The sequence below is a fragment of the Helicoverpa zea genome, chromosome 30, assembly GCF_022581195.2.
Source record: "Helicoverpa zea isolate HzStark_Cry1AcR chromosome 30, ilHelZeax1.1, whole genome shotgun sequence".
NCBI lineage: Eukaryota > Metazoa > Arthropoda > Insecta > Lepidoptera > Noctuidae > Helicoverpa > Helicoverpa zea.
Genome location: NC_061481.1, coordinates 2,829,679 through 2,846,231, shown reverse-complemented (window position 1 = coordinate 2,846,231; position 16,553 = coordinate 2,829,679). Strand labels below are relative to the sequence as shown.

Below are 16,553 nucleotides of genomic sequence, written 5' to 3'. Positions count from 1 at the left end.
TCAAATATTAAAAAAAAAAAACATTTGTTGTTTCAATGTCAGTAAGTATTGTCAGTTGTTCTGTGTTGTTTATTTTGCCCAAAAATTGAGTTTATTTTTATAAATAAACAAAAATGAATGATATATGTTCGACATGCCTAAGTACGGACCGCCGTTTAATTCCTTTACGAGAAATAGAAGAGCTACTACATAATTTACATTTCGTAGAGGTAATAGAATAAAATTGTACTTTTTTAATAACATTACGTACATTAATAAAAAAAAACATTATTTCAGTTAAACATGTCTACAAATGCAGTTTGTTGGGAATGCTTGAGTATTCTTCACAAGTTCCACAGATTTAAGAAAAGAGCGCAAACAGCTCAGAATATATTATTACAGAGTACACAGGTATTTAGTCCCATAAATATTTTTTAGCTTAATAAGAATACTATTTAATGGCATTAAATATCCTCCTGATTGCTGACAATCGTTCGATAACTATGTGCTGGCAGCTTTGTCTTGTATCTATACTAACGTAATATGTGTAGGCACGGCAGTGCTCTCGCTCCCAATATGCCGCTAAAATCACTATATGACATGTCATCGACACGAAAGAAGAAACAGAATAAAGAGGAAATATTCTTTTGGTTGGTAAAAAATCTCTGAAACTTCTGAATCAATTTGAAAAATTCTTTTACTGTTGATGCTTATTCTATGCTATATATTTATTCCAGTAGTTCCCATGGGATGAGAATGAAACAGTTAGTTTCTAATTAATTCTTTACCACATTTAATTGTTTATGTGAATAATTTATATACTTTTTACAGACAAATATAAAATGTCTATCTACATTGACTCAACACACAACACTGTCTTATGATTACAAGTACAATTTTGACACTGATCCGCTTAACAGATGTGACCACATACCAAAAGCTGAGACAGATTTGATAAAACAAGAATTAATAGATGAGAACGATGACAATATAGAGCATTTGGACACTGATGACAGTATAGATAAGTCAGACTTTAAAGATATCATAGAAAATATTTACGTTGAAGAAATTAATACTACTATAGACAAAAGTATAAAACCAGAGAAAATATCAAACAAAATACCCATAGATAATTCTTTAAATGAACCTCAAAACGTTTACACAGAGACAATAGACACAAAACCCACCAAAGAGTTAGTTCAAACTGAAATAAATAAGAAAAAACGTGTGAAATCTAAAAAGGTTTTACACAAAGCTGATATTGAAGAGAAAGAGAGTGAAAACAAGTTTGTAAAAGTAGTTCTAAGTGAAGAAGAGATGATAAAACTAAGAGAAGAAAAGAGAAATCATCATAACTATATGAAATTACCTTTCAAATGTGATTCCTGTGTTCTCGGTTTTATGAGAGAGGAAACTTATAATTTACATGTTAAGAAAAAACATGATCCGGTAAGTTGATAAAAATAATTATCATATGCCTAGCCTATCCCTAACTATGTGGGGGTAAGTTTCCAGTCTAACCAGATGCAGCTGAGTACCAGTGCTTTACAAGGAGCAACTGCCTATCTGATCTCCTCAACTCAGTTACCCAGGCATTCCAGTTCCTCTTGGTAAGACCGGTTGTCAGACTTTTCCGCTTCTGCCTACCTGCAACGACTGCCAAAGCTGTTCAAAAGACAGCCGGGACTTAAAGAGCTTTTAGCACCGATAAAAGCTCTTTAAGTTCCGGCTGTCTTTAAGTCGGTACTGAGTGTCGCGCATCGAGCACATGCGTGTGTGAGTAACATTGTTACGAAACGTTAGTAGGTAGCTTCACAACTGTTTACAAGAGAATATAAGTATACCTACATTTTCTACGCAGTGTCAGTGAAAAATATTTGCTTTTTTTTACTATTCCAGAGCATAGGAAATGACGTATGCAAAGTCTGTAACATCCGTTTCCCTTACAAGTTGTCACTAACCAAGCACTATGACTCTCACTATGTGCGCTACAGCTGTCTTATATGTACTCATGTTGTACATGAACTTAGTGCCGCTGTCAGTCACTGTAAAGTCAAACATGCTGATGATACGGTGGATAGGATACATTGTCATCAGTGTAGTGTTGTTGTCAGGTGAGTAGAACAAAAAAATGCCTAGAGAAATTACACTTAAGAGCAACATCACCCACAGTACGGTAGACTGCACATCAGTGGTAACTGTCATGCACCTTAACTCAATTGTAATAAGTACGATTCTCCTATAAAACTGTTACCACTGACCTGAAGTTGACTGTACAACACTAACAGCCTGTTTGTATCTTGGGAGCTGCATTGCGTATGGCTACGCATTACGTCGACGCGCACGTCTACGTTACACAAGCGGTGTGGCCTGTCTCATACATTTCCATACATTACAACTCATGGTTACGCCGTAACTACGCGCGTGACTACGACGTGGTTACGCATACGCATCCGGTCTGCTCGAGCCTTAAACAGTTGACCAACAGCTGACCCGACGAATGAAAAAAAAAATTAAAGAAAATCTTTGATATCAATCAATGTTTTCAGACAGTCTGACATTGGCTTAACACTCAGTTTTTTTAATGTGCTTTATACCATTTATCTGAATATAATATTAACTGATTTATGAGGCCAAACAAACTATCGGCCTATTAAAAGTTTTTAGTGTGCTCTAAACCCACGTCCGATAATCGATTGCTGGCCGGTTTTTCGTAGTTAAATGCTTACTCAAATGGATTAACTTATCAATTATTTTTTTTTAAATCAAAAAATCAAAATCAAAAGTCATTTATTCAAAGTAGGCTGAAAATCAGCACTTTTCGAACGTCAATACAAAAGACAGCCCCCAAAACGCCCGCCCTTCACCACTTCCTATGTGTTTTTGCTGGGAAGAAGAAGTGGTGGAACAAACTCCCCAGCAACACAATTCTGTCTGTATGGTTTGAAGAACCGTATACAAATATTTAAATATCACTATACAACATTGTGTACATAACTATCTATTAATATCTATAATAAATTTAACAATCTATTATTATTCTTTATTGCACACTTAATGAAAAAATATAGTTTATATACAACCGCGAGCTTAATCCGCTTAATCTATCTAGAAATAAGTGTAATATCTTGATGGCAGAAAGTAGTATTTATTATAGATAAAAATATAAACAAAGTAATTTTTATTTTGTTTATTTAAAGGAATGCAAAAGAACTTGAGGAACATGTCCAATCTGTACACACGCTGTATTGTAACGAGTGTGGAGAGAAATTCAAGGGAAAAGATACTTTGAGAAGACATAAAGCGTAAGTATTTTGTGTTATACAAGCTTTCACCCGCGTCCTTTGGGATCTTCTGCCCGTACCGAGATAAAATATAGCCTATGTTACTCGGGAAGAGTGTAGCTTCACAATAGTGTAAAAAATTTCAAATCGGTTCTGGAGTTTCCGAGCCATTTCGTGTCAAACAAACGAACAATCAAATTTTTCCTCTTTATAATATCGGGTGTGTCGTTCACAATCACATTAAATGAAATGCGTTAATATACTGGTTAATATATGTCGATTAACACAAAGAAAAAAGAAAAATACGTAAAAAAATCCTCATCATCCTCCTCATCCTCCGAGCCTTTTCCCAATCATGTTGGGGTCGGCTTCCAGTCTAACCGGATTCAGCTGAGTACCAGTGCTTTACAAGAAGCGACTGCCTATCTGACCTCCTCAACCCAGTTACCCGGGCAACCCGATACCCCTTGGTTAGACTGGTGTCAGACTTACTGGCTTCTGACTACCCGTAACGACTGCCAAGGATGTTCAATGACAGCCGGGACCTACAGTTTAACGTGCCATCCGAAACACAGCCAATGGTGTCTAAGATATACTTAGAAAGTACATACAAACTTAGAAAAGTTGCATTGGTACTTGCCTGACCTGGGATCGAACCCTCGCCCTCATACTTGAGAGGTTGGTCCTTTACCCACTAGGCCACCACGACTTTTTTCAAACAAAGTAAATAGAATAAAAATGTGCGAAAATTAGAACACCATATAAAAGTCAGTCATTACAAACGACTGAAATTCTCCCTTGAAAACTGAATGCTGTCAACTGATCAAAACATTCTATACTCCTAACTTTATCTCTGCTTTACACATGATGTTATAAATTATAAAAACGAAAAATGACTCCAGTGGTTAACCACTGAATGGATTAGATTATTTTTTTTACAATTCGCCATAGAATATCATAAAGTACATGCGATAGGATTTAATGTGATTGTGAACGACACACCCTGTATAAGTAAAGATCAAAAATAAAATAATAAACGTTTATTCAAAGTAGGCTGACAATCAGCATATTTCGAACGTCAGAATTAAATGTGACAGCCCCTGAAACGCCCACCCTTCACCACTTCCTATGTGTTTTTGCTGGGAAGAAGAAGTGGCGCAACAAACTCCCCAGCAACACATGTCTGTCTTATACAAAATATAGATAAAATAGACTACATAAGTAACCAAATACAGTATGTTTTTTTTTCAGACGCACCCATTCCGCCAAAAGAGAATTCATATGCGATATATGCACGCGATCTTTTAACACTAAGAAACGTCTAGAAACTCATATGGCGAAACATAATGAGAACTTAGCTAAGAAACTGGCTTACTGCAGTGTATGTAATGTTCAGTATAAGAATATATTTATATATAGGAGCCATTTGAGAACTAGTACTAACCATGCTGAGAATGTGTAAGTATAAATATATTTCGTCATCATCATCATCTCATCAGACTTTTGAACACACTTTAATTAGGTCAACCTGTGTTATCATCATCTCCCGAGCCTTTTTTCAACTATGTTGGGATCGGCTTCCAGTCTAACCGGATGCAGCTGAGTACCAGTGTGCCACAAGGAGCGACTGCTATCTGATCTCTTCAACCAAGATACCCGGTCAACCCAATACCCCTTGGTAAGACTAGTGTCAGACTTACTGGCTTCTGGCTACCCGTAACGACTGCCAAAGATGTTCAAATGACAGATTTGTAATTTCATTTTACAATTTCAGGTACCCATGCCCAGTGTGTAAGAAAAAATTCGCGTCCAAACTGTACTGCAGAAATCATTACAATTTCTACCATTTACGGAAATCTAAGTTTAAATGTGATTTATGCAATAAGGTAAATTCTTCACATGGAGAACAAAATGACTAGCGGAGATGTCATAACGCAAAATCTCCTAAGAAAGTAGCGCGACAACATGCGGGTGCGAGGGGGACGAGGAATGTTACTAGCTCCGCACTTACATACCTTCTATGGAATCCGGCCATTATTTTCAATATAAAATCGCCAATATTTGACAGATTGGTTTTGATTTGACAAGGAACCCGAACGTTTCGTTAGTTCTAGTAACTGATCACGCCTACCGTACGTTGCTTGACCTATAAAAAGGCGCCTGACCTACCTTCCTTATAGCATCTCCGCTATCTTTCCTCTCTCCGTGATTAGTATAGAAATACATTAAAATGAGCTTAAGTGGATTTTCGACCATTTTTTATTATATTTTCACAGCTTTTCATATCAGATTGGCGGGTAAAATGCCATAAACAGATACATCATGGTTTGAGCCGGACCAGAGATCATCCATGTAATATATGTAACAAGAAATTCTATGTAAGTATAGCGACTTTTATACCGAAAATCCATCATCTTCATAGCCTTTTCTCAACTATATTGGGGTCGGCTTCCAGTCTAACCGGATGCAGCTGAGTACCAGTGTGCCACAAGGAGCGACTGACTATCTGACCTCCTCAACCCAGGCAATTCAATACCCCTAGATAAGACTGTTCTCCGTAAATTCTAGGGTATAGAAAAGTATTTAAAAGAGACTGTGACCCTTGGGTTGGATTGGAAGTATCGATTTCATCTCGATTTTAGAGAATATTTTACGTGTCAAGTGTTAATGCGAGTAAATGTCATAGTATGTATATATGTTTATTTCTCTTTATGTAATAAATATGTAGTTTTCTCCTACAAAAAGTCGGCCACCGTTTATCGGACGTGGGCACTCAATCTAATTATTTTCGGTTTTTCTTTTCCACAGACACTAGCAATGCTTCGGATGCACAAATTAATTCATTCTGATCAACGGTCGTACATGTGTGCAGATTGTGGCGACACTTTCAAACAATCGGCTTCTTTGTACACGCATATTAAACTTGTACATAGAGGTGGGGGGCGTAAGAAGTAGTGGGGATGTAGAAAAACTGTTGCGCAACTTTCCGCAAAAGCTGTATGCTGTTGCGCAAAAGAAGTGTGATGTTGTGCAACTTTGCGCAAAGGGTTTTTTGTGATTGCGCAACTTGGCGCAAAGAATTTCGTGCTAGACATAAATAGTAAATATTGATGCTGTTTATTTATGAATAATTTACAATGTGACGGAAATTATTTATGTTCAAATAAAAAAAATCGACACGGTTTTACTGTTATTTTATTTTTACCTAGCCTGTTCTCTACTATGTAAGGGTCGGCTTCCAGTCTAATCGGATGCAGTGTTTTACAAGGAGCGACTGCCTAACTGACCTCCTCGAGTTCTCGACCTACTTGCCCGGTTATTCTTATCCTTATCCTTATTACTGCGCCCTTCTCAATAAAAAGATGGAGGGAAATGTAATGAATACATATTGTGCTTGTATTTATTTTATGTCAAGAATAAAGTGAACATCGTTACAAAGTCATTATACTAATATCATAAAGAGGAAAACTTGGTTTGTTTGGTTGTAATGGATAAACTCAAAAACTTCTGGACCGATTTTAAATATTCTTTCACCATTAGAAAGCTGTATTATCTGCGAGTAACATAGGCTATATTTTATCCCGGTGCGGGCTGTAGCTTCCACGGGACGCGGGTGAAACCGCGGGAAAACGGCTATCAAATATATTTATTGAACATATTATTTCGTTTCAACATCTATCCCAATTTGTTCGGGATCTGTTTCTACAGTTTATTTATTGTTGATTAAAAACGTACTTAGCGACCACTTAACAAATGGGGCTGACATTCTAACAACAGTAGCTTTAGGTACATACTGGGCAGTCTGTACTAAACTAGCTCCTATAATGTCTATGCCAGTAAATTTTTATTACTAGCAACATTGTATGCCCGCGTCACTCAGATGTCAAATGTCCACCATATTACTAGTCTATGGTGCAATAAGAACCTCCTATTTGTTTGTTTTTGTAATGAGAAAACAATTTTTCATCTTTCTAAAATCAGTGATTATGACTTAAAATGCCCAATTTTTCTATATTTTCGTCTGCATAAAGTAATAGTCTAGGCACGCCATCATGTCTCAGTTATGCTCAACATGCCTGAGCGTCGATCGGAAATTGATTCCAGTGACCAAAATACGGAACAAATCTATTTTCCTAGAGTGGTTTGGAAAAGTAAGTGACGTTTATTTTCCTTTTTGAATATCGAACTGCGAATATGACACACTATCTTTTGAATTCTGCCAAAGGGAAGGCTCGTTTCTGACGACGTAAAATGCGTCGATTTATCGGTCGCGTTACGCCAATATAGAAAAATATATGATAAAACATTCAATCATTCACAAATACATAGGCAATGATGTGATTTATGATACGCTCGATGCACTTTCAGTCAGATATGAACTTTACCTAATAAATAACTATATTAATCGCTAATCGGCCACTGACCTTGGCCCAATATTCTTTGAAAAATACATAAAAAAATATTTTTGCTGTGCATAATACATAGATTCATTTACCAGCAATATATCAAATATGTAGCTCTATTTTGTCGAGCGCCTAGCATTTTAAGGCTTTTTAAAATACTGTAATATTATTATTTAAGAGACTGTATGTGTCAGTTATATTAAGTAGGTCAGTAGGTCATCCTAAGATTGCACACATAACACAGATAAACAATGTGCACACACACACACTGTGACACATAATACCAAACACATGACCCCATTATATTATTATTTTAGAAACTCAAAAACCGCATATAAAATAAAATTTATAAGGCCTATCGCAATAAGTAATAATTAAACATATTTTTTTTATGATAAATAATAGTAACGGGACAGCCGTTTGCCTGCGACTTCGCCTGTGTCCCGTGGGAACTTCTGCATCACATACCGGGATAAAATATAGCCTATGTCACTGTAGTTTAGGATTTTTAGTTACATTATTAGGCTCCGGACTGTTGCTGTACTAAGATACATTTAAATTGGTTCAATGTAGTTCTAATCTGAAAACTGGATAGAGATACTTTCACAACTATTCTAATAGGCTTTAAAAGCACTGAACTGATTTACAAAAATTCTTTGACTTTTGGAAAACTACTCTCTTCTCGAGTAACACAGACTATAATTTATCGCGGTACGGGCAGTAGTTCCCACCGGACTTGGGTGAAACTGCTTGAAACAGGCTAGTTTACAATATAAGTAAGGATTAGGTAAATTTTCTCATGTTTTCATCATCCTCCGAGCCTTTTTCCCAACTATGTTGGGGTTGGCTTCCAGTCTAACCGGATGTAGCTGTGTACCAGTGATCTCATATTTTCATTATTATTATTTTAGATAAAATTGAATAACCTCAAAGTCTGTTGGGAATGCAGAGCGATGTTTGCCAAAATATATAATTTCAAAAATCAAGTGTTTATCGCTGAAAAAATCAGTTTTCAGATAGCCCATAAGAAGGTATAGGCTGAATATATTTGTGTAGATTGAAAATAAATTGTAATGTGTATAAAATAGAGTTGATTATGGAATGGCAGATTAAAAGTATATTAGTTGCAAGGAAAATTGTATCTTTAGCGTTAGGTTTAAGGCTGAAATTTTATTTTTGAAATGGCTTTGATTGTTAATGCAATGCATTTGATTTAAATTTTTATTATAATTTATTTTAATGTGTTTTTAATGTGCAATGGCGAAAAGTGTAGAGCATGAAATGTTATGTAGGCAATCTTATTAAGTAAATTATGTGTTGAAAAATGAAGTAGATACTTGATGGATTGATAATATGTACTTCTTTTTCGAAAATAGCTGCGCCTGAAATTCTGCCTTGATGCCATTATGAGACTGGCATTTGCCCAGCAATTATACATAATGCATTTGTATGAAAGCATGGTTTAGATGTTCAAAATAAAATTATGACTGTTTTAGAATTCAGAAGAAATAAAACAAAAATATTTTTTGTTTATTTTTTTTTCCAAATTTTCTCCTAAAAATTTTTTTTTCAGTTAAGAGACATTATATCCTTAACAAATTTGAGTACATACACTAAAAAAACTTACGACAAAGTCTTTAATTACGATTCAGAGGACTCAATTGATTTAACCAAAGATGATGCGAATAACAACAATACAAGAATTGTCATAATAGACGAAAATCCCAAATCTAAATCTGTGAAAGAAGACACGAAAACAAAAGACAAAATAAACAACAATAACAATAATGATTCGAAGAACAAAAACAAGAGGAAGTATGAAAGTAGTTCCGCTGACCGACAAACTACCAAAAAGGTGAAAGAAGGCACAGAAAGCAAAGCTATCATTGGCCCAAATGTAACTAAACAAGTTACAGAAAATCCCGGTGATGGAAAAACCACCAAGAGGGTAAGACAGGACTCAGAAAGCAAAGCCAATATAGGCTCAAGTGTGGCTAAACGAGAAACAGAAAATCCCGCTGACGAGCAATCCACCAAAAGGGTACGATACCATTCAGAAAGCAAAGCCAACGTTGGTTCAAATGTAGCTAAACAAGGCACACAAAGTCCCGCTGACGGACAACCCACTAAAAGGGTAAGACAGGACTCAGAAAGCAAAGTCAATATTGGTTCAAATGTGGCTAAACATGATGCAGAAAGTTCCACTGACGGACCAACCACCAAAAGGGTAAGACAGGACTCAGACAGTCCCTCTGACGGACAATCCACCAAAAAGGCTAAACAGGACACAGAAAGCAACGTTGGCCCAAATGATGGCGCCAAAGAACCAACTAATACTGAAGATAAAAAATCAAATGAGAAAAAATACACAGTATTACGTTTAAGTGAAGAAAAAATGCTTGAAGCTAGAGAAAAAGAGAGGGATGCGCCTAGGTATAAAAGTCGCCCTTATAAATGCGAAAAATGTATCCTAGGGTACATCGACAAGAAACAACTTAATAAACATATTTTTGATAAACATACTGATGTAAGTATTTTTGGACTATAGTACTTATGTAATTTTATTTTGATAAATTTTGCCTGTTGATGATATGTAGGTCAATATGTACATTGTACACTGTACAGCGCCCTTGCACTCGTAAGTTTTACTTAAGTAAGTCCATTCTCCGAGCCTTTTTCCCAACTATGTTGGGGTCTAACCGGATGTAGCTGAGCTTCCAGTGTAGCAGCTGAGTACCAATGCTTTACAAGGAGCGACTGCCCTATCTGACCACCTCAACCCAGTTACCCGGGCAACCCAATACCCCTTGGTTAGACTGGTGTCAGACTTGCTGGCTTCTGACTACCCGTAACGACTGCCAAAGATGTTCATTGACAGCCTGGACCTACAGTTTAAGTGCCATCCGAAACACAGTAATTGTTGTCTAAGATATACTTAGAAAGTACATATAAACTTAGAAAAGTTGCATTGGTGCCTGACCTGGAATCGAACCCGCGCCCTCATACTTGAGAGGTTGGGTCTTTACCCAGTAGGCCACCACGACGATTTTTTTATTTATTATGAGAGATTATTAGCAAGTTTAAACAAAATATGGTACATAAAGTATACGGTCACCTCTAAAATTATTAGTGTTTCTCTACTATACATAAACTTTCCTCTTGAAACCGCATGAAAATCGGCTGTCGTAGTTTTGAAGATTTAAGCGTAGGTACAGACCTTACAGACCTTACATACCACTACTCAGACGACATTACACCTATCTCAAGGTCCGAAGTGCATCGAGTCCTTAAGACGATGCATTATGGTAGAAGCCCTGGAGAAGATGGCATTACTACTGAATCCTTAAAACGCGGCTCAGCTACACTTATTCCACACCTCACTAGTCTATTCAATAACATATTGAAAACTGGCAAGATCCCAGACATGATGTGCCACTCGAACATCATACTTCTTCACAAAAAAGGAGACAAAGCCGATATAAACAACTACAGGCCCATTAGTTTAGTCTCGCACATTTAGCACAGCTGCAACAACAAGAGCTGAGCTCCGCCAGCCTCAAAGTCGGGCTTGTGATGAACCGGTCAAAGACTAAAGTAATGACTAATAGCGCGAAACGTAGGGTCGAGGTAGATGGGCAAGAGATACAACATGTCGACGAATACATCTACTTGGGCCAGTTAGTGTCCTTCGAAAACAGGCAAGACAAGGAAATCGATCGACGGATCGAAAACGCCTGGAAGAGCTACTGGTCCATGAAGTCGCTTATGAAGGGTGAGCTCCCTTTATCGCTGAAGCGAAAACTAGTCGACATGTGTATTCTGCCCATCCTAACCTACGGCGCTCAGACTTGGTCTTTGACCGAATCTCAAAAGTCCAGGTTAAAAGTATGCCAAAGAAGCATGGAGCGTAGCCTGCTCAACATACGGCTTAGCGACCGGATACGCAACACCATTATCCGGTCCAAGACGGGCATACTCGATGTGGGCAATAAGTCTGCAAAGTTGAAGTGGGATTGGGCGGGTCACATCTGTCGAATGCACCCGGACAAGTGGGCCAATATAACCACAAGTGGATCCCGGAGGATGGAAGGCGACCGAGAGGGAGACCAAGGAAACGCTGGAGGGAAGACTTGGACAGCTTCCTCTCGGACTGGCCTCAAGCAGCGATGGATAGAGAAAAGTGGAAGGTTTTGGGGGAGGCCTAGCAGTGGGACAGCATAGGCTAATTAAAAAAAAAAAAAGCGTAGGTACAAAGAGACATAGGGATATAGGGACAGAAAACGCGACTTCGTTTATACTATGTAGTGATTACTATTCCTACATACACTCGAAACACAACTAACTTCCCCCTAAAAATTCCAGTTCCCCGGTCAACTAGTCTGCCCAATATGCGACGTTCGCTTCAGCCGGCAAGACTTCTACGAGTTCCACCACTCCGCACATTACCGCGGCTACAGATGCAAGTTGTGCATGTTCGAGGAGCATCGGCGGTTCCTCATCGACGCGCACGTGGCGAAGCACGACCACGCCGATGTGCCCAGAGTCTATGTCGACGGGTGAGTAGTACATGTGAGCCGACTTCCCGAAGAGGAGGAGGCTGTATTTTTACTGTTATTTTTTGTGGGCGCATCCGGGAAAGTGGGCTGCGGGGTTGTTCGCACTAGTTACCGCGACCTTGGTGCATAATGCGCTAAAGAAAGAAAGAAAATAATGTTACAACGCCTTGACTAAGTAATTGTTATTTATTGTATTTGGATTGTTTTTTGGAAGCATTCAATTTTAAGCTGAGTTTTTAAATTGCTCATGCTTACTTAGCCCCTGCTCAAATGGAGTACTACTATCCATCTTTATGCTCAGCTAGAGCATGGAACATGGGAGTTTAACACGAATCCTTCAAGCTATTATTTCTTGTTTCAGTTCAAAATCTCCAGCGATATACTACCGCCACGGCATAGCTTATAAAGAGCTGCCGAAATGCGAGCAGTGTGGCGAGACATTCACTAGTACTGATAGTTTGAAGGAACATACCGCGTAAGTAGTTATTCCGGGGCTGCGGGTTGTTCGAAAGAGATACCGCGGCCCTGGTACACAAAAGGCCTATGACGGAACACGACGGTTTTTAGTCAGTAAGAGTCTGACACTCCCTCTCCGCTGCTAACCCACAGCGGGAGGGGTCATTTGATGATTTTTGACGTTGTTAAAAAAAAAGTAGTTATTATTTATTTTACAACATATTTTAGATAATGCAAATATGTTTTTTTTTGTGATTTCTTGTCTTTAGGAGGAGGTGGTATATCTTAAAATGTAATAATGTATTAATTCAAAAATTGTTAATATAACTGTTAACAATGAATTTTCACCTTTTATTGGCAAAGTAAACAGTGGTTTTATGTTGAATATACATAATATGTTGTTGGTTAACTAGGCCTAATTGTAAGAATTTTGACGCCAAACAGGTCCTACATAAAATAAGAATATAACTTAGAGGATTTTATTATATTATTAGCGCGAACGATAAAATCACGTCACATCTAAAGTTAAATTATGTGAAGAAAAAGCACTAACCTCCCCACTCAGAGACATTTAATGGTTACTTAAGCCATTCCTTAGTGAAGGATTTGTATGACATTCCGTCACTAAGGAGTGACTTAAGTAATCATTAAATGTCTCTGAGTGGGGAAGTTAGAGTGTAAGGTGCACTTCTCCGATCTTGATACATACAGCCGACATTAAGTCTGACACCAGTCTAAGCAAGGGGTAACTGGGTTGAGGAGGTCAGATAGGCAGTCGCTCTTTGTAAAATACTGGTACTCAGCTGCATCCGGTTAGACTGGAAGCCGACCCCAACATAGTTGGGAATTGGCTCGGAAGACGATGGAGAGGCTTTATAAGGACTTATCTTAAATTTCAGAACTCATATTGAAAAACTAGAGACATTCTCTTGCACTCTCTGCAACCGTTTATTCCAAGACAAGAGCAGTTACAACGCTCACATGCAGTACGCACATCCGAGGCCGGAGGATTGCACCTACTGCTCCGAGTGTAAGGTGCACTTCTCCGATCTTGATAAATACAGCCGGCATCTGATGGAGAGGAAGACGCATTGCTTGTTTGAGGAGCTGCCGTAAGTATTTCATTTTTACCTACACTGTACTTTTATTTTGCAAATGGTTAGGCTGCCAGCCCACGTCCGATTTTTTGTAGGGTGATTTTTGTAGGTCAATCTTACTGCGATTATTTGACCGACTTTTTGTAGAATGTGTGCGTGCACTATTGCAATAGAGCACACCAAGTACGTTCGCTTAGTGTGTTAAAAAGGTCGCCGATTTCTGATCGTGGGTGGGCAGCCTTTATGCTTGTAAGTCGCTTCCGTAAAATTACGGAAGTAGCTTCCGTAAGTTGGAAGAAGTTTTAAGTTATTGTTGTAAGCGGGTTTTTTATTTGTAACCATATCGTAATTAAGTAACCTATTTACGTGAGTAAAACTTACAAGTCTAAATCACTATATAACTACTTTTAATTTGGTTTGATATCCAAACTTAATGATGGTTTATGTCTAATTTCTGTGCACATTAAGGGATGATTTATATTAGGCCGGGCCGTGTCCGGGGCGTGCCGTGTACGTGGCTCGTACGGGGCGCGGATGTAAAACGTTACATACATTTTGTATGAAGCAGTTTATGTTATATATATTTACACAGTGCATGATCCGTGGCCCGTCCGGGCCACAAACGATGCTCGTCTTTAAAATTTCATAAAAGCCCGGACACGGCACGGCCCGGCCTAATATAAATCAACCCTAAAAGGGGTTTTTGTTTACACATTCCTTGTAAATTATATCTGGATGAAATTAGCTACTAAATATACCAGTGTTTTCTACAAACCAAACATGACAATGTTTTGTAGGTTTGATTGCGACAAATGCCACTGCAAGTTCCTGAATGAGGACTACCTTCAGCGTCACGTGGCACGTAAACATGGCCTTACAAACACATGCAACATTTGTGATAAGGTGAGCTTTTATTGTACCTAAAACTTTACAATTTAATATTGGTTGCTATAAGTGTTGTTTATAGATAAAGGCATGACTCCGGTTTCTTCTGGTCTACTCACTCTTGTAGGCAATGACAAATTGCATGCGAACATTTCTAAAGTATCCACGAAATTGCAACTATTGTGCACGAACAATTTTGTATGTAACAAATTGTATAAGTTGCTGTTTATACTTATTTAATTTGAGTAGAGTAATAAAAAATCTTGATATGACTTTTAAAAAGTCAGTTTGAATCAATCAATTCAAATTCAAAAATTGTTTTAAGCAGTTGTTTAATATTTACTTACTTGAGTCCTAAGTTAAATTCCTTCTCAAATGGAGTATAGAGCTAGTAGACCAGAAGATACATTTGTATGCGTCACTGCTAAAACCTCTTTAAAAATTAAAATCTATGAGAAAATGATTAAATTTTCAGACTTTCACTAATGCAACTGCTTTGAAAACCCATATAGAGAAGCATGACGACAGCGTGCGACCCAAAGACAAGATCTGTCCCTGCTGCAGCAAAGGATTCTATGTGAGTATGTCTACAGTTATTCCTAATTTCTTTTAAAATTATTCAAAAAATACTTATGTATTCGGGGATGAAAGGAATGGGGCTATATTTCAGAGAAACTGATTTTCGTTATGCGTAGCAAAACCGAGCATATACGCCCGAGATACGCGCGACACATTCTACATTCAGTACGACAAATTTCACGGGTGTTTCGCTGTCGCTCACATATGCTTGATAATGCTTGTAGATACTAGCCGAGGGTTGTCGCGCGGAAAATCTGCTAGTGTAAAAGGGCCATAATAAAATAAGAGCAAATATACGAAAGGACTTGCATATTCAGAAACATAAAAACCATCTGCATTCAAATAAACTACAGTCAATCAGCGACCACTTATAACCGAAAGGTCGTTGTTAAGAGAAATAAAAAAAATTGAAAATGTCTTCTATAAGGCGCCACCTAGTCAATCAGTATTACAAAAAAATATTGTGCAACAAAGATTTTTGGCGCTAAAAATATCTTCAATAATAACTGTTAAACAGCATGATTCGTAAAATTACACAATTTAATATATTAATCTACTTTACCTAAAAGCGTATGTCTTGTTGTTGTGTAGTTCCGCAGCGCGCTGCTGAGCCACATTCGGTCTCACACGGGCGAGAAGCCATTTCAATGTGCGCAGTGCAGCAAGCGCTTCGCCGTGCAATACACGCTCAGAAAACACGTGCAGCGACGACACTCCGCCGATGACAGCAACTGAATAAATAAAGTTACGTGATAACAAGGTAAAAAAAATTGTAATTCTAAGGACCGCTTGTATCAGTCAGGGGCGACAGCTTCAAAGTCAAAGTCAAAGTCAAATCACTTATTTCATGTAGGCCTTCACAAGCACTTATGAACGTCAAAAATTATAAATAAATTTGATTCTAGTTGCCCATTCCAAAAGTAGCTTCCTATGGAGAAGAACGGGCAAGAAACTCCATGGTTACTCTTTTAAAAATAATAGGTATTACAGTTTGTATGTATTGATACATACTATAATAACATGCGAAGATCATGTAGAATCACAATAGACAAAGAATATGAGAATAAAAAAAAAAGATTAAAATGCTACATGGTGTTCACATTTACAAATCAGTTTATGTTTTGTACAGAGTTACAAACAAACAATCAAAAGAAGAACACAATTTTACTAGCGGGTGTAATTTTAAATTCACAATAATTTGATAGTGTCAGTGAGTCCTATGGAGCAGGACCAGCATCAAGCTATTGACCGCCCGAGCCAGTTGCAACTGCTCAGCGGTTTGTGTATGTGCGTCCATAGAACTCTGCAGTTCAC

The 16,553-nt window shown here is 37.8% G+C and overlaps 2 protein-coding genes across 3 annotated transcripts; both read left to right on the top strand.

The window, feature by feature from the left end:
• The first annotated feature begins 34 nt into the window (after positions 1-34).
• On the top strand, positions 35-6,447 carry LOC124644682 (zinc finger protein 320-like). Its single transcript, XM_047184187.1, has 9 exons — positions 35-209; positions 277-390; positions 811-1,428; positions 1,879-2,093; positions 3,180-3,284; positions 4,515-4,721; positions 5,038-5,149; positions 5,540-5,641; positions 6,072-6,447. Exons 1-9 carry the CDS (start codon positions 114-116, stop codon positions 6,216-6,218), a joined length of 1,716 nt encoding a protein of 571 aa, XP_047040143.1. The 5' UTR covers positions 35-113; the 3' UTR covers positions 6,219-6,447.
• Positions 6,448-7,194: 747 nt separating this feature from the next.
• LOC124644355 (zinc finger protein 44-like) lies at positions 7,195-16,056 on the top strand. 2 transcript variants are annotated; one of them, XM_047183665.1, is made up of 8 exons: positions 7,195-7,414; positions 9,240-10,193; positions 12,029-12,222; positions 12,584-12,697; positions 13,578-13,790; positions 14,573-14,678; positions 15,136-15,237; positions 15,831-16,056. In XM_047183665.1, exons 1-8 carry the CDS (start codon positions 7,316-7,318, stop codon positions 15,972-15,974), a joined length of 1,926 nt encoding a protein of 641 aa, XP_047039621.1. In that variant the 5' UTR covers positions 7,195-7,315; the 3' UTR covers positions 15,975-16,056. The 2 variants fall into 2 exon arrangements, with proteins under 2 accessions (XP_047039621.1, XP_047039622.1); XM_047183666.1 differs by having other exon boundaries at positions 15,173-15,237; positions 15,831-15,994.
• The last annotated feature ends 497 nt before the right edge of the window (positions 16,057-16,553 follow it).